Here is a 27,023-nt window from a genome sequence, read left to right as displayed (position 1 = left end):
TAAGTTCGAGAATTCCCTGCCCTCCTTCCGAGAGAGATACCCTCCGAGTCCCTCTCGATTCAGTCGCGAGGCCGCGGAGAATATACAGGCCAGATCGGACGGGAGTGATAGCGGGCAATCTCGACGACACACTCCACGAGAATAATTGTCATCAATTCGGAGATTTCAGCCTAAGTCGATCTGACGTTTACGAGCACGAATGACGCGGATTATGTCGATCGTCCTCGGACGATCGCTTACAATTTATCGAGCTGATCCCTTATCGCGTATAGCCCGAGGCGCCACTCTCCTCGGCTACGCTCGTACTTATTTTCCCTTTAATCCCTCCCCGCGTAGCAATGCATCTTTTCAAATCGATTAAGGTACACGCTCGATTCAAATACACGCGCGTGGCAGAGAACAAATTATTGAATTTCTCATTAAGATAGGAGGCACGCGTGATTTATTCGACTTATTAAACGTCATATTTACAAACGCGGATCAGTGATCGTCTAATCGTTTGCCCGTTGCAAATCGTATAATTGAGTTACGACCGGCGAGATATATTCCCCGGCCGTGCGCGCGGGAGCCTCGGGCTGACAGTCGATCGAAAGCGAGCGCGGTCCGATATCTCGCGCAAAGTCGCGTAATACGAGGGGTGAAATCGTTTCCAGGTATCGAATTCCAGGAATCGCGGGCAAAGAATTCTGGCTGCACCTTGCGCCGCGCCGCGCCCCGCCGCGAAATGCTAGATGCTGGACCAGTTGGACGCCGGAGCTCGTATAACCGCGCGCGCGCGCGCGCGCGCACGCCCGCTGCCTATTCGTCGTAAAACATTCGTCGCGCCGTTTCGAGTGAGCGATAGAGATAGAGAAACCATCGGGGGAAATCGTTTGTATTCATTCGCCTTATACTGTAACGCCTCGTTACGGCTTTCCCGCCGCCGTTACGAGCGTGTAAAAGCTCGCTTGTGGCATTATTGCGTCGACGATGGACGAATGCACTTTAAGGCGCGCGATAATAGCCGGGTTCGCGTGTAAGCGCGATTAGAATTGATACATTGATTACGCGCCCAGCTTGTACCGGGGGCCCGTAATGGGCGCCGTAACTCGCCGGAATTCACGTTCGATCGTAATTCACGTCGCAAATTTGTCTCGCAACTTGAGTTGTTTGCCCGTATGGCATGGGCGTTCGCAGAGGGGGGCAAGGAGCGGGATTTGTTCCCCCCCCCTGAAACGAGTATAAGAAAATTCAGAATTTGCTCTCTTATTTTTACAAATAATAAATATGTTTGTCAAAAAAAAAAATGTGAAAGAGCTAAAATACAACACAGGTTCACAACGTTAAGACATTTGCTCCTCGTGGTAGTTCATATTAAAAATTTGGATCACGCCCCCCTCTAGAAAAATAGTCCTGCGGACGCCCTTGCCGTAGGGCATCTTGGGATATTCGTTAGACCGTTAAACTATGTGACAATTTATTTATAGATGAAACGTCATGAAAAAATAAGCGTCTATCCCTTTTTTCTGGAAAAAATTACGTTGCGATATACATGTTAATTTATTTAAACAGAAGAAAATTGTTTTTTAGAGATAAAAACACACAGTGTTTTTTGAAGGAAAAAAACCTATTAAGATGCAAAACTAATTGTGGCCACCTACGTGGCAGTTATTAACAGCATGACGTTTGTGCAATGAACGGTCTCAGTGTAACGTGTGTATATGCACGCGTATTCTGTTATCAATGAAATCCGATCGCGACAACACGATCTACGATCGTTCGTTTTCCAGGATAAATTGTATTTCCTCGATATTATCTCCGCACTCGGTCCATGCCGGATCAACGTACGTACATACATGGAATGCAACGGCAATGACTCGGTGGTACTCGATAGGAAAGTAGTATGTGAAGTTATGAATGCACCGCGCGAAATCGTCGGCTAGTTTGCCGACAAAAGAGACACACGTGTACAACACGCATCAGTAATCGTGATTAATATCGCATTAGTTGCTATTATTTTTAAAGGACAATTCACTTGGCATATTTTCGCTAAATTTAGCTAAGCGATTGGTGAATAAAAACACAACTAAATTTATTTTTTAATTATTTTAATACAAGAATCAAACGGCAGTTACATTTTGGAGCTTTATATGCAATTAAATAGAATGTATATTTTAATGCATAGAATTTCATGACTATGTATAAGGCAACTCGAGCTGTGAATAAGTAGATTGGAGTAAATTAATTGCAGTCGACTCTCGTAAATATCTTCGGGGAAATTAGTTATCCTTTTCGACTTGACGAGCAATCTAGAGGCAGGATCAAGAGGGTTCAATCACTCGCCTTACTGAATCGTTAGCTGCAGTTGAACGTGACTGGCCTGATTGTTACCGAGGGAAAATACACATAAGAGTGTCTGGAACAAAAGGTCGGGATTTTAACGACCGGCTTGAGGCGTAAATATGAACCGACGGACTGCGAAATGTAATCCGCCGTTGAAATCGCATCGGGTGTTAAGTTACTCGGGAATCGATGGAAAAAAGGGTCGCGATACCGCAGCGCGTGAACCCGCGGAACGAAGGTGCATGTATATAGGGTGTATTGTAATAATGAGAGATCCATCTTGAGGAATAAATTTTTTTAGGTCGATTTGTTGTTAGCTCAAGTATTGTCATTTTTTAGAATTTCTTAATTTTTGCTATCAAAAATGTTTTAACAAGCAAAAAGGATTTTGTCATTAAAATGTCGCCTTTGGAATTAAAATGAATTAATTCTGAAAAGAGAGCAGAATAGGATTTTGCTATTCATATTTAATGCATATTTCGCGAGAGACTATTTATGACCGGATAATAATTATCTTGACAGCTTTATAGAAAAGATTTAGCCTCGTCTTGGAATTCATTCCTAAAGTGCCACGTGTGTCACGACACACCCTGTATTGCTGGACCAACCGTGCCCGGACCGCTTTCGTAACCATCGCGCGTTCGCATTTTTACGCGATAAATCGTTATCCGCCGGAATGACGAATACCGCAGGACGACAAACACGCTCGCGGAGAGAGTGAGATCCCAGTTGCCAACTGATATAGTGTGCATTAATATCCGTTTTAATTGATACGTCAGAATGACGACTAGTTAAGGCGGAAACTCGATTTGACGGTGCACGTTAGAGAGAAATCTATCGTCTGGAATTTAATTACGTGAAATATTGACATCGCGATTAATCTCGATCGTTTGCATGCGGCAATAAATATTCAGGAGTTTCATTTTAATGTCATCTTTATTCAGTTAATAGACGCATGCTTTCGTTATTATATTCGTAGCTGACAATTAAATGTATTGTTGTTTGTTCAAAAACAGGTATAGATTAGAAAACATCAAAGAATAAATAAAGAAAAATTTTTTTTTAGATTTTCGTGATAGAAGGATTATATAGGTAACTTCGGAGTAATTTTAAATCCTAGCTATGCAACATATTGCGATATATTATTTTGATTATTTAGGATTATTGCTCTGTACTATTTTATTTATAGCACATATCTTCTAGTATTAATATATAGCGGCTTTGCAACTCTTAAAAAATGAATGCGCTATCTTTTCGCGGGAAATAAATGCAATCGCCTCACTCCCTGCAGGTTTAACTACCCGCGTATTTCATAACAAAACTGCATCACTATCGTCTTACAATCTCCATGCAGATATCAGCAGAGCGCATACCCGCGAAGATGAGCGTGAGCATGGGGACGACGAGAGTACGAGCAGCGCGAGTACCGGCCGAGAGTGCTCGCTCTCTTCGCTCTGCGCAGTAAACAGATCGGCCTGCGAAGATATCTACGAGTGCATAGAGCGATTCGCGGACTCATTAAGGTTGAGGGATCAACGCGACGTTCCGGTTTCTTCCCCCGGCCGCGAGGAGAGGCGCGCGGTATCCGTGATTAATCGCGTGCGTCAATTTGCCGCCAACGACAGACGGACGTGGCTCTCGAACGGAGAACGTGACTCCGGACGAACGAACTGCATACGAAATGCAAATTCGCATCTGTTGATTTCGAGATCGGCCGACGGCTGCGATCGCGTCTTCGTGCGAATCTACGGGGTGTTTCGTGGCGATCATCGGGAGATACTTTAACGGGTTTCTCCCATGATCCATCTCTCCCTCCGAGAGATTTGAAGAAGGTGATTAGCGATGACGAGGTCTTTCGAATTTTAATTCTTAATTGAATCTCTGGATAACGTCTGTTTGTGTCAGAAGCTACTGAAGATCGAGCGAGTAATGAAACTCCTCGATGCTAACGCATGCCGTGTGCATCTCGAGGTTTTTTCTCGCCCGTCGCGAATTCGCGCGATTATCCCACGGGGACGCATATTTTACACGATTTAGATAATGATGATGCAGTGAGACATATACACGACGCGTTGGAACGGCATCCACGCACACCGGTATGATAATATTGGTAAGAACCCCTGTATCGTCGAGAATTTTAATTGATATGTCAAGGTGACAAGTGGTTAATGCATATCAACGGATTGCGCTCTCGTTGCTGCCTGCAAGGAGCAGCGATAGTTTCTCGGGAGTGGAATTCCTTTATCTGCGGCATTATCAAAGAATCGTGACGAATCTCGAGATACGTCAGAAGGCACTGGAATTGATCAAATGATACGACATGAAGTCTTGTGCGGAGAATTAACTTTTAATTCCCATAGGTAGAGCAAATTAACATGTCAAAAATAAAGCAAAACGTGTAATTTAAAAGATAAGTATGTTTTCATGTGATTCGATGATACAGTTGTGACTCTCGAATAACAGACGTTTCCCATCAAATGCTTTCAATAAAAGTAAAATAATATATCGCCTTGTCATTTTAATATTATTGAATTAAATTAGATAATTATATTCAACATCTTTGCTCATTTTATTTCCATTAGTTTTTATTTTCCAATAAAATTATATGATGATATAAACTGGTAGCATATAAATTAAAGCGAATAGAATCATCACAGACGTGAAATTAAAATTTGCTTAGACTATTTTTTGCTAATTTCTTTTATTTTCATACTGACGATTCTATCTTCTGACGTTACATCTTGCTAGAGACGTAAATTATGAAGCTCAATATCTAATTTACCGTCCAATCCCATTCACCTGCCAATACCGTAATTACTGGTAACTGATAAGATTGGAAGAATAGCGACAGCCGCGGTTCGTTGCACCCGTCGTCGTTGCGTTCGTGCACCGCGAAGGTAACGTTCTCCGCCGGGTAGGACAACACGTTTCTCACTGGCAGAGTCGCGCCTAAGGCGAGTGTTTGCGCGGCTTAGTGTCTTCGTGGGGCTCTTCGTGGTATCGCCGAACTCGAATTACGAGCGTATAATTCCTCCGTGGCATCGCCTCTTCCGTTCGTTGTCCGCACCGCTCGTCGGCCGCGAGTTATTATCCCGCTCGCAGTACGATGCGACGCGCGACGGTGTACGGTGACGATAGGTACTTACGGAGAGAGAACGGAAAGAACAAAAAAAGCCGCCGATCTACACCGAAAACGACAGAGTCGGAGAAATTGTGGCGATAGTCGAGAAGCGATTGCTTCTCGTGATAGCTTGGCGAGATGCTGCTCGAAGATACCTATGTCGGGCAAGACTTTTTGCTCTCTCGCAAGCATTAAAAGTTTGAAACATCTCTTCATAAATAACATGTCTTCATAAATATATTTTATATTGGAATATCACATACGTATTTAAATAGCAAGCACTATTTTATTCTATTGGGTAACAAATTAACAAGTCAAAAATCGAGCAAAAAGTGTTTTTTCCTCCCGTTTTCTTTCACCGTTTAGAGTCACAAGTTAGATCTACCGACAAAAATTATCACGATGACAACGATTGGACAAGCAGCAACTGCTCTTAATTTTATTTGTATTTGTGATACAGATATAAATCAGTAGACATTAATTGACGTAGCTTATGCAATTATGAATTAATTGCGCCGTGTAAACGATAGTGATTATTATATGTAAACTATAAATCTTCGGAGAAGCCTGAGAAACTTCGAGATTTTTATCCGATAGCAGATAACCGTGAAATTTTCCAAGTCGAATAGAGGCTTTTCCCATGCCATGATAGCACGTAAGATATTACTCCATTAGTACAGCAAATGAATACAGCAACGAAAAATTAATTAAAATATAATTACGGGCAAGAGAGAAAGAGAGAGAGAGAGAGAGAGGACTCGTAGCGCAACAAGGAAGATCGATCGTCCGATCGTGACTTAATCGAAACATAGGCAGGCCACCTAGATGCGTTGCTCCCCGGATAAGGATCGATCATCATTGATGATATCATCTTAATCAACCCAGATCTTTACGTATCTTCTCCCCCCCTCCCTCCGCATAATTTCGCCCCGACTATATCCTCTCGCCACGCCTCTCATCGTATATCTACGGATTATCCATACGTTGCGAAATATTATTTAGCGTGTATCTACTCGTGATTCTGACATTTCTCACGATTTTACGTTAATCGTGATCAGAACGTGTCCATCACTCACTTGCATTCCGTATCGGCTTAAAAATATTTTTTTCAATAATTTTTTTTTTAGTCTCAAAAATTATATTTGTATTTAAATGTATTTGTTCTTAAGTTCTTTATCGCGAACGATGCTGAAATAATATATCTGGAACGGCGGTATAGACGCGAGAGAAAAATGAAAATGAGGGATAAACGAGTTACAAAGCGAGAGACAGATCGGTCCTCCGAGTCGATGTTGTAACCGCTACTCTCCGGCGTGCCTATCGTTATCGGATAATGAGCTGTCAGCAGAGATAAATTCGCAGAAGGCACAAGTGCCCACTTTGTTGCGTCGTGTAGGACACGCCTTAAGCACGCACGTCTCTATTTGTAATGCACGAACGTGCCTGCGCTGCGTGGCGTGAAAACGCGGCAATGCGTCGCGGCAGATTTTGATAAATCGGTCCTGCAAACGAGGGAGTTGTTTTCGCGCGCGCGATCGCCTATCCCCGCTCTGGGTTTTATTTTATTTTAGATACGAACGCGTTAACGCGTTTTTATCTTTTCGTTCTCTCGCCGTCTTACATAGAAACGTCTTATATAGCGCACACGCGTTCACGCCTTTCGTCAAGTGAGCTTCGCAGACAAAAATTCGAACTTCTCGCGAACACCCAGGAAGTCGATCTTCCAGTTTTGCTCTAACTGCCGTTGAAAAATTTCATCTCACGCAGGGGACCTAACACAATTTGGCGAGCACGGTAATTACGATTCAACGACAACCGATCCGATCCGATAATGGTGATGAGGATAATCACGTACGAGCCGGACGATGCCGGCAATCCTGCCGATTATGACACGCCCTTATTAACCGCCGTTTCTTCCTGGAAAAGAGATTGTGGTACTTCGTTTATTCCGTAATTGTGCTTCCGCGATATGATGATTCCTCGGTGCACAACGATTCGGCGTCAATGTCCCGAGAGCAATTTAACGTTGTGTGCATTGGCGTCGCGAGAATCTTTACCTCTTAATTTTCGCGTGTATGTGTATACGTGTATGTATGTATACATGTAGCAAAATTTGCCGAACGGCAATTCTCTTCGCGCGCATGTAACGCATAATCCTCATCTCGAATTTATTCCCGTCGCGTCGCGCAATGGGAGGAGCATATTAAGAAACATCCAACTCATCGACGCTTTCGCTATTGCCATCAATAGCGCAAATCGACCTCGGAATTCATTATCACGTCACGGCGTAGCTTTCAGCACTTCGCGCAGACGCGCGCGATGACGCAACTGAAGCGTGATCGCGCACAAGGCGGCTTAACAAATTAGGCGTGCCACGTGCAAAGGGATTGGCGGAACGTGCGGCCTCCACGACGTTACAATTACGAAACGTTTGCCGGATAAAGACTAACGATCTTCCCCGGGGGAGGGGGGAATCTGACACCCCCGCTCGCGCGCGGAAGGACCCCGAAGTCCCCTCCCCCCTCGCCAAAAGCCCGCGGGGAATAAAAGGAGCGTAGAAGTCACATTAGTTAACGCCCGCTCGTAAAATACGCTCGCGTATGACTATTAATTCTGCACGCGCGCTAAGATGTGAAATAAAGGCAGGGTGTATCGCTAATTTAGTTGTAAACGCACGTATGCAATTAGCGGGCGTTTTGCCGGATGCAGTAAATCGCGCGCGGCGCGGCGCGGTCGGAACCGGCGATCTCTCATTTGCTTTCTGAATATTAACGCGAATGGATCACGAGAGGTGTTGAAATTGTCACTACTTTCGCGTTTATTACCCCTTTTATTTTGCTCATAGTCTTTAATGCTAATGCAAAAGGACTGATAAAGTTTGCTTCGATAAATTATACGTGTTTTTAATTTTTGAAAAAAGAAACATATTCAAAGAGAGTAGCGTGTGTGAAGTGAGCACTCCAACATATTAAAATTTCATAGTTCTGATTACAGTTCCCGCTCCATTTTGAAGAGACGAAGAGTTCTCTATAGTTTATATTGTTATATAACAAGTAGTTTATATAACAAGTTCCACCTAATGAATTCTACCTAATTTTTAACTTGCAAATTTTGATAAGAAGTTAACACTCCATTTTTTTAAATTAAAATTGTTTAGAACCCTTGGTATAAACTATAGAGACCTCTTTATCTCTTCAAAACGAAGCAGGAATTCTAATTACAACTATATATGTATTCTAATTATAACCATATCTTAATGTTGGGTGCTGTGTAAAATTAGCACCCCAACATTAAAATTCCATGGTTTTGATTAGAGTTTGAAGTTACCACAGCCATAACGAAAGAAGCGGGAAATTAAAAAAATAAGTACGTATTTCTGAAGTGCGATAAGTTAGTTATTAGAAGACTAAGGGAACTTCTTTTTTAATCTTAAACCTAGCGCAACCATTGTTTTTTTGGCTTTTCGAAACGGCTTGAGGAAAAAAATCGGGATTTGCGCGATTAATGAGCTAATAAATAGGAGTTTATTTCTACACAAAGCCAGCGCAGCCATTGTTCTCTCCGAAACGGCTGGAGGAAACGGCTTGAGATTAAAATTCTCGCAGCCTCTTCAGCACAATCGATTGGGACTTGCGTAGAAATTACCTCCTGCTTAGTCGCTAATTAATCGCGCAAATCCCGATTTTTTTGTTCCAGCCGTTTCGGAAATGGCTGCGCTAGCTTTGAGATTAAAGTTCGAAACGTGTCTGAAGCCGTTGTAACGAACGAACGATCGGCCTTCAAATCGCTCGTCGTCGTCCCGGCGGAAGAAGAGAGATTTACAATCCCACCGATGGTCGTATTTTCACGTGGGGCACCCACTGCGGTGCCCCGACAACCAAATGGAGAACCGCATCGTGGTTCGACCGCAGACTTTAACGGCGCGCGATTCTTCGCTGTATTCTTCTAGTTGCGTGGGCGCACCGGAAGTCTTCCTCCGCAAGACACTTTCCTCGGCCGAAGATAGGAAGTATACCCTTAGAGATAGCTTGTCTGTACGTGGCTCTTTGCAGAAATAATCTAGTAACCTTCGTAGGGATAGCCCATAGGCGTGGTCGTAATAATATATCGTAGAGAAAATGTAATACAGAGGGAAATATATGTATATAGAATGCACGTTGCTGTTATCAAAATTACAATACTATAATATTATATCCAAGGGGATTAATAACAATAATGGACAATTGAGAGAAATAATGAACAATTGGAAATATTTCCTCGAGCAATCGGAATTGCTATATGTAGGTGCACCGAAACGTGATTGCTAATTGCGGCATTCGGAAAATTTGCACTTTCTAATTTGAGGGCGCCGACCAGTTTGAGTTACTGAGCAATTCGCTGAAGGCGTTCCGTACCTCCGGGCCGAAGCCGCATTTTATTGCGGCAGTCGCCGCCGCCGCCACCACCGGCGTTTTCGATAAAAAACACTGCCTTCCGCTGATTTCCGCGCACGAGCAAAAACCCGTGTTTAAAATCTGGTCGCAAGTTTCTGCATTTCGATTCCCAGTTTCGACGAACGGCAACGGCCGGCTAATGAACGTAGGTGGTGCGGATAGCATTTTTTTTTTTCGGCCCGCCCGGTGTGGAGCCCACACGGGTGGATTGCGCAATCGAAAGTAGCGCAACAAAGTTTTTCAGGGTGAAACGAACGGTTTCACGACATGGCTCTAACGACACGCTCGCGATACCGCGCGGTAGCGTGGGTGTACGCATGGGCGTGCGAGAGGAAGTCTTCCTCGAGGTGATCCTCAACTTGCTTCTTGCGCGTGGAAGGAGCTCGCACAATCCCTGAGAAAGGAAAGATATTGTCACGTTTTCCTTTCCATTGTCTTTTTACACGGAAAGTTGCAGATATCGCTTTTATATAATTCAGTATTTAGAAAAATTAAGAGTGTTAAGAATTTTATATAATGCGTTTTACATCGCTATTTATATCTTTTGTTTGGAAAATATAAAATTTACATTAATTTTTTATATTTATAAGATTTATATTTATTTTATTCATATTTCTTATTGTAAATTATTTAAACTTATAATAATTATGTGTGTACATATTATATGTATATAATATATACATACATATATACAGCTGCTTTCAATGGAAAATAATTCTCGAAGAATTTACGCGTTAGTGTTCTTTTATGTCAAGTTTCAACTGGGACTACATATGAGAGAAATGCGCGATCTCTCAATATATTCTTGCGCAAATAGTTTCGAATACTTTTATATCGTCCGCGCGGCAGTTTATTATAATACCGAGAGAATTAGCTTCGCGCGCGCTGGCAGGATCGATGGATCAAATTTACTACGCGACATCACGCATTTTGCATGCGTAGATCGCGGCGCGATAACTTATGCAGCGCACATCGAGGCGACTCGCGTCGGAATCACTAGGATCCATAGATCACCTTAATGCTGTCGCTACGACGGCTCGTAAATCATGGCGATCCACCCACGCGGCGATCGGATCGATAAGAAAATCTCCGCGAGACTGGTAGACGATCTGAAACATGGCTTCCTAGTCATGTTTCGTCGAGAATAATAATATGCGTCGAGATTTCCGACAGTTTCTGCATATTTTACGCCTTTCATTCACTCCTTCGTCCATTTGAGATTTTAAATGTAAATTTCATTCGACAGGAAAGCAACGTGAAAACGTCCCTATGTCTCTTTTTATCTTATATGTCTTTTATCTGCAGCGCTATAAGATATCTGTTTTATTTTTAATCACTATTTACAAGAGCATTCTATTGATGATGTACCTATTTTATTAGCTCTCGATATCGTCTCCTCAAATAATACCAGCCGTTCTCGCCTCCATCGCGTAACATTAAACACAAACGTTTGCGCAACCACATTATGTAAACCTCGACTACTTGAAAGCTATTCATAGTATATTTTTTCGACTCGCGCGAAGAGACTCGAGAGCGAGTCTGGACCATCGAGAGATCACCGATCTGGTCCATCGACCGGGTTGATTTTTTTTTCTACCAGAGTTCTCTTGCGTCACAAACGATTAGGCTCTCTCTCTCTCCTCCCTTCTCGTGCACGTCGAAAGGCTGTCATTAAAAACAAATTTTCGGCACCCTTGGCCAGTCCCCAGACGACTCGGACCAAAATAGAAGAATTCTCTGTTTGATCATCGAACACGCGTAAACATTTATCATTGCAAGCCAAAGTGAAGTGACGATGGAACACTCGCAGACAGCAGTCGTGCCGTAAATTAATTCATTAGCGCAATAAAAAATATCACTCGGCATTCGCAATAATTTGTGAACAGTCCTCGAACAGCCAGCCAAACATTAATATAAAAAAAATGCGTTTTAAAATAATGAAAGGATATGAAAACTGTAATTTAATTCTCACCATTATTTTTAACGTTTGAGTCTCAAAATATTACTTAGATATCGTAATCTTTTCGAAAATTTCTTCCCAATCCTATAAAATATTTTGACGCATTAAAATGAAAACTCCATATCTTGATACTTGCTTTATTATAGAATACAATTCTAATTTAGTAAAAAATTTTTTTCAGCTGATACGCATGAATAATCAAACTGCAAAATTTCCCTTCAAGTCATCGTCATGTGAAAAATAAATGAATAAACACGCATGCGCAACTCATGAATCGCATAGTTTGTCCGTAATAGTACCGGTTGTAATCGCTGCGTTCGTTATGTCGAATGTGTATAATTTCGCCGGTCGTGCAGCATTCTACAATCGTGTTTTTGCGGGGGAAAACTTACCTCTGCTACTCACTTAACGAAGATATACGCCATGTGTTCTACACGCAGTCTATCTTATCGCCTGTTCGCAATGCTCGGGACGTCTGCAAATCTCTCCCATTAACGTTCTGATTACGCTAATCGTAAAATGAGACTCATGCCCGTACGTTTGATACATATAATAAATTCCGTTGGCGTTGTTACTAAAAGAATAAGAAATAAATATATATAAATTGTACGCAGTTTTTTTGCGGGAATAGTTTTTGTTATAAATATTAATAATTATGGCTTTTAGAACGGCGATCGCGATGCCGGTAGCGAGATCGGCGAGAAGAGATCCCGCGAGGAGGATCCTCGATTAGACGAGTAGATCGATTAGTGGGTGGCTCATTCGGGAGGAAGAAGAACGAAGAAAGGGGAGTAAGCGCTGAAATTGCCATGAAATTACCTGCCAGTTAATCGTGGGCTCGTTTTACGGGCCGATATCCCCTCGATGAGTGGCCGATACACGACTTTCCGAGCCTCCTCGGATTTCAGCACGTATAATACACGCGAGATCTGCGCCAACATTTCCTTTACGTAACTAGCGAAAATTGCGAGCCCATTTCAAGAACGCGATACATTTTTTTTTTTAGGATTAATCGAGAGAGTCGACGATTCAAGAATGACGGCGGGCGTGAGGCTTATAGAATTGCGATCGAGACCTTGAATTATGTTTAGCATTTTTTTTAAAGAATCGTGTTTGACACTGCAAAAAATGTCGGATAAATATTTCACATATCGCCAAGAGAGGAAAAAGAATATTTTTCTATGTAAAAATTTACATACTTGTATCTCTCTCAAATCAAACGCGGTCTGACTTAATTCTTAATTAGGGAATCGCGCCGGATTCAGGAAGAACCTTGGAAGCGGTGAATCACGACAGGGATCGCAAGATAGGATCGCTTCGATAAATGAATGACTCTCAAGTGTGACGCGAGGGATTTTGTCGGCATTAAAAGCGGCGCCAAACCAGTTCAAGTGGATGGATTTGGGTCGAGAAGGTATCTTCATCGCGGCGCGCCGTAGAATAAACATTCGGTATTAAGGGTCCCGCATATATGATACTTCAAGATGAATGTAATCTCGTCAATATTTCCCAATCAGTTATTGTCAAAGCCGTAAAGCTTATTTTAATTGAAATATAAAATGTAAGAGAAATTCATCGCTACGCATAATATATGAAAGGGAAAATACGATAAAACTGGAGCACCGTAAATTTTTATTCAGCCAACGCGATGAGAAGTGACGAATTAAATGATCGAATTAAATAATCGACTGACGTAATTCGCCATTAATGTGCGCCATTAATTATGTGATAAATGGACGATCTCTTTGCGGTGTATCGCCGATCGCGTTTATGTGTTATAATCAATCAAAGTGTAAGGCGTGATAAACACGACGGTGATGATGCGACACGGAAAACCGTGGCGATCGTCGGCGCGCGATGCCTCATAAATCATTCACCAATCGTTGCTACGCTATTGCGCCGATTATCCCGCCGTGTCTTCGTCATGTAGGCGTTCTTTTTTTTTTAAATTATTATTTTCCCACGTGCTCATTTATCACGTTTTGATCAAATTAATCATGTCGCTTTCACAAGCGATTTCGTCTCCGATTCTCAAGTTTCTCGTAATTCCTTCGCTTTTGGTAGTGCCTCTCGGTGTTCAGAATCCATAGAATTGTGTAACTTGTGAACTTCATGGCTCCGTGGGATAATTTCGAAATCTCCTTTCTCTTGCATATGAGGACCGTTATATACACGGCAGTTGGTTTTATTCGCACTTTAAACCGCCTCATTCTGATGCAATGTTGGTGCATTTTCCAGTGCATTTTTGAATGTGACTCGAGTCACCTCGCGTAATTTTGCGATCGGGATATCGGGACGAGCGGCCGCGAGGTAACGTGAGGGCCTCGAGAAAAAAGTTGACCGTGCGATCGAATTCTCGACCTCATGAGCTCATTTCTCGATACGAAACAGCGGCGATCGTGGCCGTATCAATGTCTCGAAACGAGACAATCCTCGGCGCGTCTCACGACTCGCGACAAATACGACGTTCCTGCGGCACCTTCTTTTTTTTCCCGCCCTCGTGCACTCGCGCACATTCGACAATGGACGCGTTCATAAAGCGCGATGCGTTCAAAAGCCGGCGGGTACCTTTTTCGCACGATGACGTTTCATTCGCTCCGCGCGGACGGACTGCGCCGGCTGCACTTTGCAACACAATCAGCTCGATTGTTACGCGATCGTTCGAAGAGTCACAAAAGCCTGCGAAATGTATTCGCATTGCGTGAGTAGGTACTCAAGAACGTATTCTTTCCGTCAGATCGAGATTGAATCTCGTTTACATCTTTTGGATCGCATATAGGCAAAATATCCCGCTAAATCAGTGGTTTTATACGCAGATTTACTATACAATAAAACGAGAAAAGAGAGAGAGAAAGAGAGAGAAAGGGAGCATTGACTTATTAAAAAAATTCTTTTCAATTTTTCACATCAGAGGACAACCGTCGCGAAAAGGATGTGCGCGAGTTAAAAGGCGGCCGCGGTCGAATCCATGAATAAAATTTGCATGGCGAGAGCATGAAATAGATTCCGTATAAGTTTACCACGCCGAGATTTATAAACCCGATTGAAAATCTTCGGAGAACGGGCGAAAAATTGCAAGCGTATAGCTTTACGGCGGACTAAGACGTTTATTCGCTTAAAGAGGAATTTCCTTTATGCGCGGAATTTTCTTGCGCAAACTCGTTCGTTTCGCCGTCACGGCGAGAGGGGTAATACCGTGTAACGAGCAGTGATGCTGCCATTAATGATTAATATCAATGACCCCGCTGTGACTGTGCAACGAAAGTGCACGTTGGCGGAAAAGTCCGTCGAATCGCGCAATCTATCGGATCGTTCCCGACAACGTCGTGTGTGAAAATTTTATTACGTCGATTCTGACGATCTCGTAATTGTTATAATAATGCGCGACTTACATTTCGTAACGATTATAATAGATAGAAAGATATCGCTGTAATAGCCAATGTGAGCCGACACGATTATAATAGAATTTTTATGGAGAATTGTGAACGGTATTTTTTGTGAAATCCATGTTATTTTTATGCAGCTTCGCTGCTAATTAAACCTTTGCGCAACGAAATGCTTTCGTGTCGTGGTGCGGAATTTCCTATCGCGCCATCCTTATTAAATCACCGACGCGACGGGGGGAAGGCAGTAAAATCGCGCGGTGATTTATTTCTAAGACGACTATCTGACGACTTTGTACGGAGTTATATTAGAGATTCTTCTGAATCTCTAGCTCGCGAAGTGCGGCTTATCACGTTGCGCGAGGATCCTGTTGTATTTAAAGTGAAGAAGCGGTTCGACGATTCGTCTCCGTTTATGCTCGGCGTTTTCTCGGCGTGTTGTCGTACGAGTTAAAAGGGCGCCTAAAACCGATGCTGCAGTAAAAGCGTCTTTTACAGCGCCGTCCGACGTCCAGATACTTTCAGCGACCGCAGTAAAATCGCCGCGAGCAACACGCGCGCGCCACGGAGAGTATGTACAAACAGCTACTTAAATTCTAAAGCAGATTTACCGCCGATCAGCGTAAAGATTGCCCCGATTTGCATGAGGAGTGACGTTTAAACGGCGCGTTCTGTTGCGTGGCATTTCTGACCGAGCGTAATTACCCGGTTGTGTTCCCGGTATAACGCCAGGTATAAACATGATTCTCGATGCATGCGTGTGTACTTTTAGACGCGCAATATCATTGCGACGCTTATCGCCTTCTATAAAACTGTAAAATTGTGTATATATGTCACTTTTCTGGCGATCCGAGAGAAAGAATTGTATAGTTTTACTAAATGTTTCTAAACATGGCAGCAAATGGAGATTTTGATCCTTACTGTGGACGTGATAATGTGATAATATGCTTTTTAATTATTAATATAATTAGCAATTAGTTTTATTTAGATTTCAATCCGGAGTAAACTTGAAAAATTTTTATTTTAGTGATTCACACAAGTTTAAATGTACGGCAATTATATTAATAATTTATAATATCTAATGAATTGTTATCTTTTAATATCTAGGAGGGGTAGGACATAAACATTAATTTTGTTGAAAAGAACGATTTTGTTGAAAGATCTGAAATTTTGCTAGATATATGTAGATCTAAAAAAGAATTCTATTGGAACATCAAAAAATTATGTTGGAATATTAAAAAATTTTTATATTCTAGCTAGTTTGCTTTTCCAACATAATATTTTTGATGGTCCAACACAGTTTATTTTTAAATCTGTGTTCAGTAAAATTTTAGATCTTTCAGCAAAATCGTTCCTTCCGTGTATAATAAAAATAATTATCTCCTTTAATGACAAAATTTCACAACAGCTACTAAAATAAAGGATTGCTAAGATTTTGCCGGAATTGCAGCGATCTGCATAACGAGATGTCACCGCGAAAAACCGAAGCGCGAGATATACAAACAGGTACTTAAATACCAAAACGGCATTTATTATGGATCACCGCGTAAGCTTCCCCCGTTTTGCATGACAAGTATCCCAATAAGAGCAGGCCGAACGCCGCGCGCCGTGAACCAAAAGCGACAAGTTGACAAGCGAGACCTGTGTGCGCACGCTGTGACATTATCACACTTGTTCGCGGCAAAATTATAGGCGCGCTGCGCCTCGGAAAACGTCTCGGCGCAGCGTAAAATAAACGATCGCTGAAATTTCGTTCCAACGTCAAACGGGAACATTTATATCCGCGGGGGGAAACTGAGCGCATTTAATAATCTGAGCCTAGCGGCAATTAAAGCGGAGAAGCGCGCTCGTTGACGGTCTCAAGTGATTCTCCGCTTTTAATACTCCGCTTATAAAATTGAAACGCCGGAGGGACTATTTTCTGTGCTCCCTCTTCGTTTGCTTATAGAATTCACTTTACACGACATTAAATCCACACTGTAGACTTAATCATCGTGCGGATTTAATCGTTTTAATATCGATGACTAATCAATTTCTCGCGAGAATTCACTCTTAGCTTAATTAAATTTAAGTGGACGCAGCGTTCTCGACGTCATTTTTCTCTTAATGAGATACGTCAACCTCCGGCGGAGGCTATCATTAAACTCACGATCGACAGCAGCCTGGCCATCTGTATTCCGCGCGAGATTCCAATTTTTCCGATGCTAGCGCAGGGAACTCCGCTAAAATTGACAGCAGCCTTTGCGACGAGCGTCTCCGGCGATCGGCGCGGTAATAGCGTGCAATTTATCGATCAATAAATCGGCGATCCGGTCAAGTATCACTTACTGCGTAATGCTACCTTCGAAACAGGCCGCGACGTAGCTCAAAGAAAGAGTAGCTCAAAACGTTTTGTTTATAAACGGCAAGATTACAGGCCCGTTGGCGGTGCGTCGCTCATTATCACGATCGCTTGCCACGGTAATTCCTGCGCACGGTCGTGCTCGCGTCTTAAACGCACGTTCGTCGCTACCGCGTTTCACGGGAACGCGGAGTATCGCAGTTGCCCTCTGCTCACGCAAAAAATTGCGAAACAAGACGTGCAGTTGTATTCGTAAAAAGTAAGCTATAAAAATCTTTTAAATGGAAATTATGATCGTTATGTAATATCTCGTCCTACTTTTAATTAACTTTTTACATAAGATTGCATAATTTTTGTCCTCTAGAAGTTATTTCTATTGAAATTATGAATTACTTCTGTTAATTGAAGGTAAATCTTTATTTGGTCATCATTATTGGAATCATAAATCTGCTTGCAGTTTGATTGCTAATGTCACCGCTAATGAATCATGTTAATCACGTTAGTACGTCATTTGTATATCGCGAGTCCCATATACGTGCGCCTGTCTAATTGCACGAACGTGTCCGCCTTAATAATCGGATAAATCCACTCCGGGGCTCCTCGCCGGCAGTGATTTCATTCCTAAATCACTTCGCCGGCCGTACCGACGCGTTAAGACTTCGAATCGGTTCGTTACAATTAATAAACGTTATTGCGACTCGGCGACGTTAAGGAACGACGCGTATTTGTCACGATTAGCGATCGGCCCTCGCGGCCCGATCTCAGCCGCGGACTCTTTTGTGCGACGAGAGAACGGATATTTATTCGCCCGCGAACGCGGGCCCTGAATGCCCGGCGGGATTAGAGAGACGCGGGATCGTTATTTATGCGCGCGATAGCCGCCGCTCGCCGCGTTTACGGGCTGCCTGAATTAATCACGCGTCACGCCGCCACTATATTTGCGCTAACGAGCCTTTAATCCTCGCCAGCGCGAATTTGTTTCCATTATTAAGCGGAAATTTCACTTCCCTCCCACGCATCGTCGGTGGAGCTTGGAGGATGCTTTGGTAAATGGGAGAGGAGCGCGGATTCCTCACGGCGAGGGAAAGGAATAAGAATTAATATGAGAGTTGCGGAAGACAAGCTCTATACATCATACAGTCATTTAATGTAAATATGACGTTAGAATACGCCTATCGCTGTAGGAGTGAAACATAAAACATTAAAACATTACGCTGCCAAATTTTAAATAAATGCACGGAACTACTTGAAGCTATAATAATTGTATCTGACTCGAGCGGCTCGTTAATGCCATTAGCGTTATTTTTCTAACGAGCAGCCTGCCGTGCGAAAATCCACGGTGACACGCGTGTAATATAACTTGGTGAAATTAACACGTGTCAACGTGTGACAGCACTCGACTGCGCGCGTTCGCGGAAAACACTTAGCGCATTATTAGACGGCATAAATCTGCAGCGTCCGCGCGCGCGCACGTACACATACGCGGGACGCGATAATTATTCAAATCGCACTCCGTTTGAGGCGAAAATCGGGAGACGTTAGCTGATAGTTCCGCGTGTAATAACGTCGCGGCTCGTTAAACTAATACGCGGCGCGACGCGACGGCACGGCGGCGCGATAATTACGGTGCTGTCACCTCGTTCACGCGCCGCCGCGTGTCTTCGCACCTGCGGACGCGAAAATTTTCACATCGGATGACCGTATCGGGTAACCGTGTATCGTGTAACAGTTGATTTAAATTTTCACCCATTTGCACGGTGCAAGAAGACTGTGACTTTTGTCGCGCGCGAATGTGCGTAAATGAGTGAATATACAAGGCTTCGATTTTTCTTATACGTCGTGCGTGTTTCCTGCGCAAATAATTACAGAGAGCAAGAACGATTATAGCGCAGTCGGCTGGATCTTAATTAGACACCCGATATCTCTAGCGTTTAACGATTTAGCGCTGATATATTATATTATGAGCATTCCCGCTTGAGCCTTGTACATTCTGGACGTCAACTAGAGGGAGAGAGAGAGAGAGCCGTGTGGCATCTCCTTCGTCGTTAAGGGGTTAATTGATAAGGCGGCAGTAACGTAAGATTTACGTACGTACGTAGCGTGGCATGTCGCGAACGAGCCACCATCGGGACCTTTCGGCTCGCTCTCTTCCTGATTATCGCGTCGTTAATTAATTTTCGAAATTGCTGAAACGCACGGCTAATTATTCAACTCTCTCGGCCGCCTCTCGGCCGAGGTACCGTACGCTATTAAAATTATTACAGTACATAAAGTGCGTTTTGCACACGACGCGTGCTTTCTTACGATGCCCAGCTGGCGATTGCCTTCGGTACGTCCGCGCTTTCATGGACCAACGTTCTCATAAACCTTACATTATTTAATACAATTATCGCGGCTCTTTTTACATCCGCTGTCGAACGAAGAAAAATTTACAAATTGCGCGAGAAGATGTTTCGTAACACACACGTAAGAATTTAAATGAAATTTTACTCCGCGGACAAATCGATCAAATAATTCACCTCGCTTATTATTCAACAGTTAATAACTTCCGATTCAATCGGACTCGACAATGCCGATATTAATTTACGGGGCCGTGCCGGCTATAATATAATTCTCCGTGTAATGCGATTGTTACTCGATGATGTAAGAGTAATTATGCACATAATCGCGCCGAAGGCAGGGGGGGAATAATGCCCCGCGTGACATGATCGATCGGAGCTGATACGCGGAGAAACACCGCGAAAGGAATTATTCATTTCTCCTGAGTATTTGTGTCGTACACTGTCTAATGGTTTATACAACAGAGTTGATACGATGCTTGGTTGAAAATGCATAGATTAGCATTTGTGGCTCTTACAATCAAAAATTATTTAATACATTCTAAAAATTTATTCCTCAAAAAGAAATATATTTTTCACAAAAGTAGATATAAATATTAGATATAAATGTTAAAAGTAGGTATAAATATTATTTTGTTTTAATCATGTTCTCCACAGGTACATTCATGCACGCTACATTCATCTTCTATATTATTCATGATAATCACGCATGAATGTGCTCCCGCGGCTTATCGCGCGATCTGATCGCGACGGGCGGCGTGTAAACACGCGATCGCGCATCGCCGAATCAATTCTCGCGGGTAATCCCTTTGTAAAAGGGCCCACCGTTAATAGGAAATCGATACGCTCCGCAGCCGGCTCGATACGACCATGCATAATTTATAATTTCCGCGGCATTACCGGGGCGACAGTCGCGGCGAGAACGACAGCCGTTCGTCTGCGGCATTTGAATACAATGAAACGGCGCTCGCAGCGACGGGCATCGCTAATTGCAAAATCCGCTCGATGCTGCATAAACAAGCCGCTCACGCGTGACCACGCCGGACGAAATCGGCGAACGCGTGCAGCCAGTCAGTCGCGCCGCGCGGTCACGCTGTGAAATTTTTTCGCGCCGGGCGGACCCGAAAGAATTCGCGTCGCGCTCTAATCGATTAGAAACGGCGCAAACGGTCTCGTCGGTGCGCAATTAGCGCGAAAAGCAAGAATAATCCTGTATGAATTATTAATGGGAGCGCTGTCGACACTTGCCGACGCTTGTCTGCGGTGATCATTTAATTACGTCTCTCGCCGCCTCTCGGAAATCGCAGCTTCTTTGACATCGAGCGGATCACTTTGTATTAAGAAATTTATCGCGAGATGGAGAACGATAAAAATTATTGCTATATATTTAAAAAATTATATTTTAAATATAATAGAAGAAATAATTTGAATATGAGATGTAATTTAGTTTTAGTTTTTCAAAGAACACTTTTCAATATAAAGATTGAGGATTTATATTTCGATTTATTCCGGCAAGATTTTATCGATGCCATATGTATCGTGTTTAAAATAAGTAAATTACAAAGGGAATTAATTATTTTTTACTGATAATATTTCACCTGATTGCAGGATGCGGCTGCAATAATGTGGGATCCACGAGTTCTGCCTGCGACATCGTGTCCGGACAGTGTCAGTGCAAACCTCAAGTTGTTGGCAGGCAGTGCAACGAATGCAAGGTAAAATTTGATTTTTTACGATATTATGACGCAAATTTTCAAATTTTATAAATCAGATTGAATTTGTACATTTAATTTAAAGAAACTGTTAGACTATGATCGATAATACTAGAAGATAATATTAGGAGAAAGAGACTCGGATTGATCAAGCAATATCGAACGTCGATTAAGATAAACTCAGTGATGTGTAACGTTGAGGTGCATTATCTCGAATGGCATCTAGCAACGAAGACAAATGCCCTGCCTCGTAATGCGACTGTATCAGATATCGGGAAATATTCAGTGATCTGTAATATAAGAAGTGGTAACCGCCAGACATAGTCAGACATGATAAATCGTATTGTCCGTCGAAATCCGACGATCAAAGTCAGTACAGCGGATCCTTCGCGACAATTATCGCGATAAAGTAAGAAACTGACGCCGGTAGATTTTAATCTAGACAAGTCACGATGATTCTCAAATATTTATTCTACCATTTTATTTTGTTCTATTAATGCAACGCAAGCTTTAAAATAATATCAATCAATTTCGCGATATATGATATTCTCGTATATCTGACATTCGTCTTTGTAACTCTGTAAAGATTTTTAATTATTGGATTTGATATGATTTAGATCGGTTATTGGGGACTATTGTCGGGGACAGGCTGCACGCCTTGCGGGTGCGATTCTATGGGATCCTATAACGCATCCTGCAACAACAATACAGGAGAATGCTACTGCAAATCGGGCGTGGGTGGCTCGCGCTGCGACAGTTGTTTATCCGGATACTATGGATTTTCTACGAACGGCTGTCAATGTAAGTCAAATAAATTTTTCCGCCTGTAACATCTCTTAGCCAAAATAGTCTCCAATTTAATCAAATCTCTCGCAATTTCTTTGTCATACTATAAATTTTGCAATTTTGATATTTTTATCTTAAATTGAACGATGAGTAGAGATTCATAGAGTAAAGATTTGCCTCACAATCTTTATTCGCGCGATCTGAGATTCAATACGCGACAAAGTTCTCTACTTCTTTTTCCTGTCACTGATAAGCTATCAGCGCGCGGAATTATCGGCTGTAAAATCAAGGAAGAAAAAGAAATTATAGAACAACCCTTTGTGTGAACTCGCCTCCTTTACTACCTCTATAAAATCTCGGCGAAGACCGGAGAACGGATGTGAGACCCTATAACGATTGCTTCACAGTGTGCGACCCGTGTGTGCGACCCGGTCACGTGTGCGACCCCGACACCGGTCGTTGCGTGTGTCCCCGCTTGACCTACGGCGAGCACTGCGACCGGTGCAGACCGGGCGCGTGGGACCTGGTGCCGCGCGTCGGCTGCAGACCGTGCGCCTGCACCCTGGGCGCCACGCGATCCCAGTGCGACCATCAGGGTCAGTGCCCCTGCCGGATCGGTTACGACGGGCTCAGGTGCGAGAGATGCGCCAGGGGTTACTACGGCTATCCGAGGTGCCGTCCTTGCGGCTGCAGCTTGGCCGGCACGACGCACTGCCGGGACGGCGTCTGCGAGTGCGACGACAAGGGACAGTGTCCGTGCAAGGTGAGAGAGAGATGAGAAAGGGCGAAAATTCAATTAGAAAATTTAGATAGATTTTTTTTCCGCAACGGGAGAAGAAAGTGCCGAATACAAATCAATACTGAGGGAACTCTTTAAATAATTAGGGAATTAACTCGTATGTAAACTTTATAGAATGCAAAACGAATTTTTCGAATCATTATATTCCAGTCGCGAAAATTTAAAATTGCAACATCGAAAGGTTGTATTATTTTTAGTTATCTCCTTGCGGATTTAAGTCTAAAATTAATCCTGGAATTTTCGAAAAGTTGTATAGACATTTGCTTTCGGTATAATACTGGAAAGACATTAAATAAAAAATGATTTTCAAGGAACTGGTCGTCGGGCGGCAGTGCAATCAATGCAAGGAGGGCACGTTCGGTCTTGCGGCGCACAATGTCAAGGGATGCACCGAGTGCTTCTGCTTTGGAAGAAGCACTCTGTGTCAGCAGGCCGGACTCAGCTGGGGTCAACGCAGATTGACTCGGCCTCGCGTTCTTTATATCAACGACACGGTCAGCGATATAATAGTAAGATATCCGTTTCGGCTGTTAAATCTTGACGCGAATGAGCTTTATCGAATAATATTTTGCACGTCGTATAAATCATTTGATCGTAAGATTTTATCGTGAGATTTGATTAAACAGATAACGAACTTTGGCTCCACGATTGTATTGCCAGCGGTGAACGGTGGATTGAACGGGACAAACGGCCTCTCCGTAATTCCTGGATCCGATGGCGACGTCACGTTGCCCACGACTCTTTATTATAGTTATCCCTTATACTGGAGACTACCGGACTCTTTTCTGGGAGACAAGGTAATTTTTTTTTTCGTTAAAAATGTTCCGAATTTTCTAAGTAAAAAAAAACAAATCGAGATTTATTTAAAATCGTATTTAAATAAAATTGTATATATATAATTTATTCGTGACTAATTGAGCCGCATAGTATTAGACTCGCATTAATCCTTTAAGGTCGTCTCTTACGGAGGATTCTTACGCTTTAAAACCTCGACGGAAGGTGGGATACCTCTGAGATCGAATCTTCGATATCCCGTGGTGCAGTTGCAAGGCAACAATAAGATAGTCTTGGAGTATTATCTGCATCTACCAGTGAGCGATAATCGTTATGAAATCAGGTATATTCGCAATTAATTGAAAAGAAAGAAAAGAGCACGTGATTCGATGTAAATTAGACACTTTAATATATTTAATTGTATTAAAATTAAATTTATAATTTATTTAATTAGAATTTATTATATCACGGAATTTTTGTACAGATTTATTGAACATTCAATTTGTTCTTACGACTGATATGCATTTCTATATATCATCTTAGATTCCACGAATCGTTGTGGCAGCTGCAAAACAGGCCGGATTACAAAGTCTCCAGGGAGGTTCTAATGGTCGCGTTGCAAAATCTGCAGTACATCCTCGTAAAAGCCTCGGACAACGCCGAATTTACGAAAACTACGTGCGTAACTAGAAAGACACATCATAGAGAATAAAATGAATTGCGTTTATTATTCAATATGTACCTTTCCATGTTTAATTTTTAAATCTTAGACGCAGAAATTATTTCACTCATCACTTCTGTTACGCTTCAAAAACATACTTATAAATTTCTAACAGTGTTTTAATCTGCGTCTCGTCCAGATTGCTGGAAGCCTCTCTCGACGCCGCCGTCCTGATGCCTACGCACACGCCACCGCTGGCGACCGGAGTGGAGATCTGTCAGTGCCCGCCGGAATACAACGGCACGTCCTGCCAGGATCCCAGCATCGGCTTTTACAGGTGGTACAAGAACACCACCGCCACGTCCACCATCGTGATCGATCTTGTCGGACAAGCCAAGCGCTGCCAGTGCAACGGGAGAACCGAGGTGTGCGACAGGGAGACGGGATATTGCTTGGTAAGCATTACTCAAACATTTTCCTACGAGTGTTCACTATTCGCGGAGGTGATAGCGCGACAGGAAGTGTGCTGAGAGACAAGTGTATAAGGATATTAGCTTGGAGTTGATACAAGATAAATTTCTTACTAAGGAGCTTTCGAATCTGATTACGGACTTACTATCTTTTTTTCTTTTCTATCTGCATTTTCATATAAATTTTGTAAATTTCTGTAAATTAATTTCTTTTCTTGCGACGAAAAATATCCTAGCGCGTTTTTCTAATAGGAAGGAATAGATAGATTATTTAATGTTACAGGTGGTTTTTTAATTAGTATAAAAAAACAAATATGCGGATCTAAACTGAATAATTATTAATATAATATTGAAAATTAAAATGTTGCAGAACTGCAGAGAAAACACGATTGGTGCACATTGCAACGTTTGCGCTGATAGTTTCTACGGTCATCCGGAGTTGGGAGGCTGCACGCCGTGCCCGTGCCCGCAAGTCGATAAAAGGTTCTCGAGTACCTGCGTGGTTCACGCGGATAATGAACCCATTTGTCATTGCAAGCCAGGTACCTAGACAATAATGTAAAAAATTATACGTGCATGTGAAAAAAAGTCACAACAAACTTAATAAGACATTTGTCTAATTAATTAATTTTAATATTTTCTTAGATCGTCGAAAATATGTTTAATATCTAAATTGTATTTTTTTTAAGATTCTAAATACTAGTTTTTTCGAAGCTATTAAGTCTTTATAATCTACAATTTGCGTCAGACTTTTCTTGGAGCTCTATTTATCTATAATTATCACGTCAGATTTCAGAATAAAATTTTATTTATAATTTTATATTTAGCTGTCTGTCTGTTTTAACATATATAATATTTCTTTGTATCTAATTTTTTAAATGTTTTCCGTATTACACGGCACACAAAATTATACATATATAAATCGAATTTTGTTTTGAATTTTGATGCGAATCATAAATCATCTTTAAAGTGGATTTTATACTTTTATATTTTTCCCGTTCGTTTACCTCCGGCTTGTCGCAGGTTACATCGGTAGAAAATGCGAACGTTGCGCCTACGGCTATTACGGCTCTCCCGGCCTTCCGGACGGCAAGTGCGTTCCGTGCAATTGCAACTTGGCAGGAAGTTTGAGCGACGGCTGCGACGGCGAGACAGGGCGGTGCAAATGCAGGCACGGCTCCACGGGCAGGGATTGCTCCCAGTGCACGGCGTATCGACACGTTTACATAGACAACGTTTGCACATGTAAGTTTATTTTACAAACCAAATAATTTATTTGTCTTAAAATTAAAAGATCTGTAAGAGTAGATTTAGAAAGTTAGAACGTACGCCGTTCAAATCCACTGTTTTATTACATTATGTACGTTATGTGAAATGTTTAGCATGCGATGACAATTGTACGGGAATTTTACTCGATACTGTCGCGATGCTGTCCACGGACCTGGCCGAGGGAACGAGTCACATAGCAGACGGATACATTCCACCCCCGTGGGAAGAACTGTCGCATATCGATTCCAACGTGACAGCATATCTTGAGGAATTGGAGTTGCGGACTCGTATGCAGCAAAGAATGAGAAATGTGCCGTGGTATGAATACAAGAAGCTTGCGGAAGATGTTGAATTCATGTTAAGAAATGTATGTATCGCTAATATTATTAGATAATAGTAACATAATTATTATTTAAAGAATTATTATATAGCAAATTGTACAGTTTTTTTTTACAGTGCTTTATTTTTACTTTAATTCATAATTACTTTTCATGTCAGAATTTATGATAGAATAAATTTCTAAAATTTATTTTACTAGTACATAACAGGCGCGCGCTTCGCGCGCGCTGCGTATTGAATCCCATACATCTTCCAATAACATTTATACCAATTTACATTTTAATTAAACAAATGTTAATAATTTTTGATAAAAA

At 42.2% G+C, this 27,023-nt stretch overlaps 1 protein-coding gene across 1 annotated transcript in view; it reads left to right on the top strand.

The window, feature by feature from the left end:
• LOC105447832 (laminin subunit alpha-1) overlaps positions 1–27,023 on the top strand; it is a 150,368-nt gene that overhangs the window by 114,234 nt on the left and 9,111 nt on the right. Inside the window, exons 14-24 of the mRNA XM_011686058.1 lie at positions 21,508–21,614; positions 22,229–22,412; positions 22,805–23,160; positions 23,508–23,705; positions 23,823–23,993; positions 24,150–24,313; positions 24,514–24,648; positions 24,831–25,086; positions 25,472–25,643; positions 26,125–26,346; positions 26,484–26,737. Coding sequence (XP_011684360.1) covers positions 21,508–21,614; positions 22,229–22,412; positions 22,805–23,160; positions 23,508–23,705; positions 23,823–23,993; positions 24,150–24,313; positions 24,514–24,648; positions 24,831–25,086; positions 25,472–25,643; positions 26,125–26,346; positions 26,484–26,737 — 2,219 coding nt within the window. The remainder of the gene's footprint in view (positions 1–21,507; positions 21,615–22,228; positions 22,413–22,804; positions 23,161–23,507; positions 23,706–23,822; positions 23,994–24,149; positions 24,314–24,513; positions 24,649–24,830; positions 25,087–25,471; positions 25,644–26,124; positions 26,347–26,483; positions 26,738–27,023) is intronic.

This window comes from Wasmannia auropunctata, unplaced genomic scaffold (genome assembly GCF_000956235.1).
Source record: "Wasmannia auropunctata unplaced genomic scaffold, wasmannia.A_1.0 LD336116.1, whole genome shotgun sequence".
NCBI classification, from domain to species: Eukaryota; Metazoa; Arthropoda; class Insecta; order Hymenoptera; family Formicidae; genus Wasmannia; species Wasmannia auropunctata.
The sequence above is the reverse complement of the archived record's forward strand: the minus strand, read 5'-3'. Positions and strand labels throughout refer to the sequence as shown.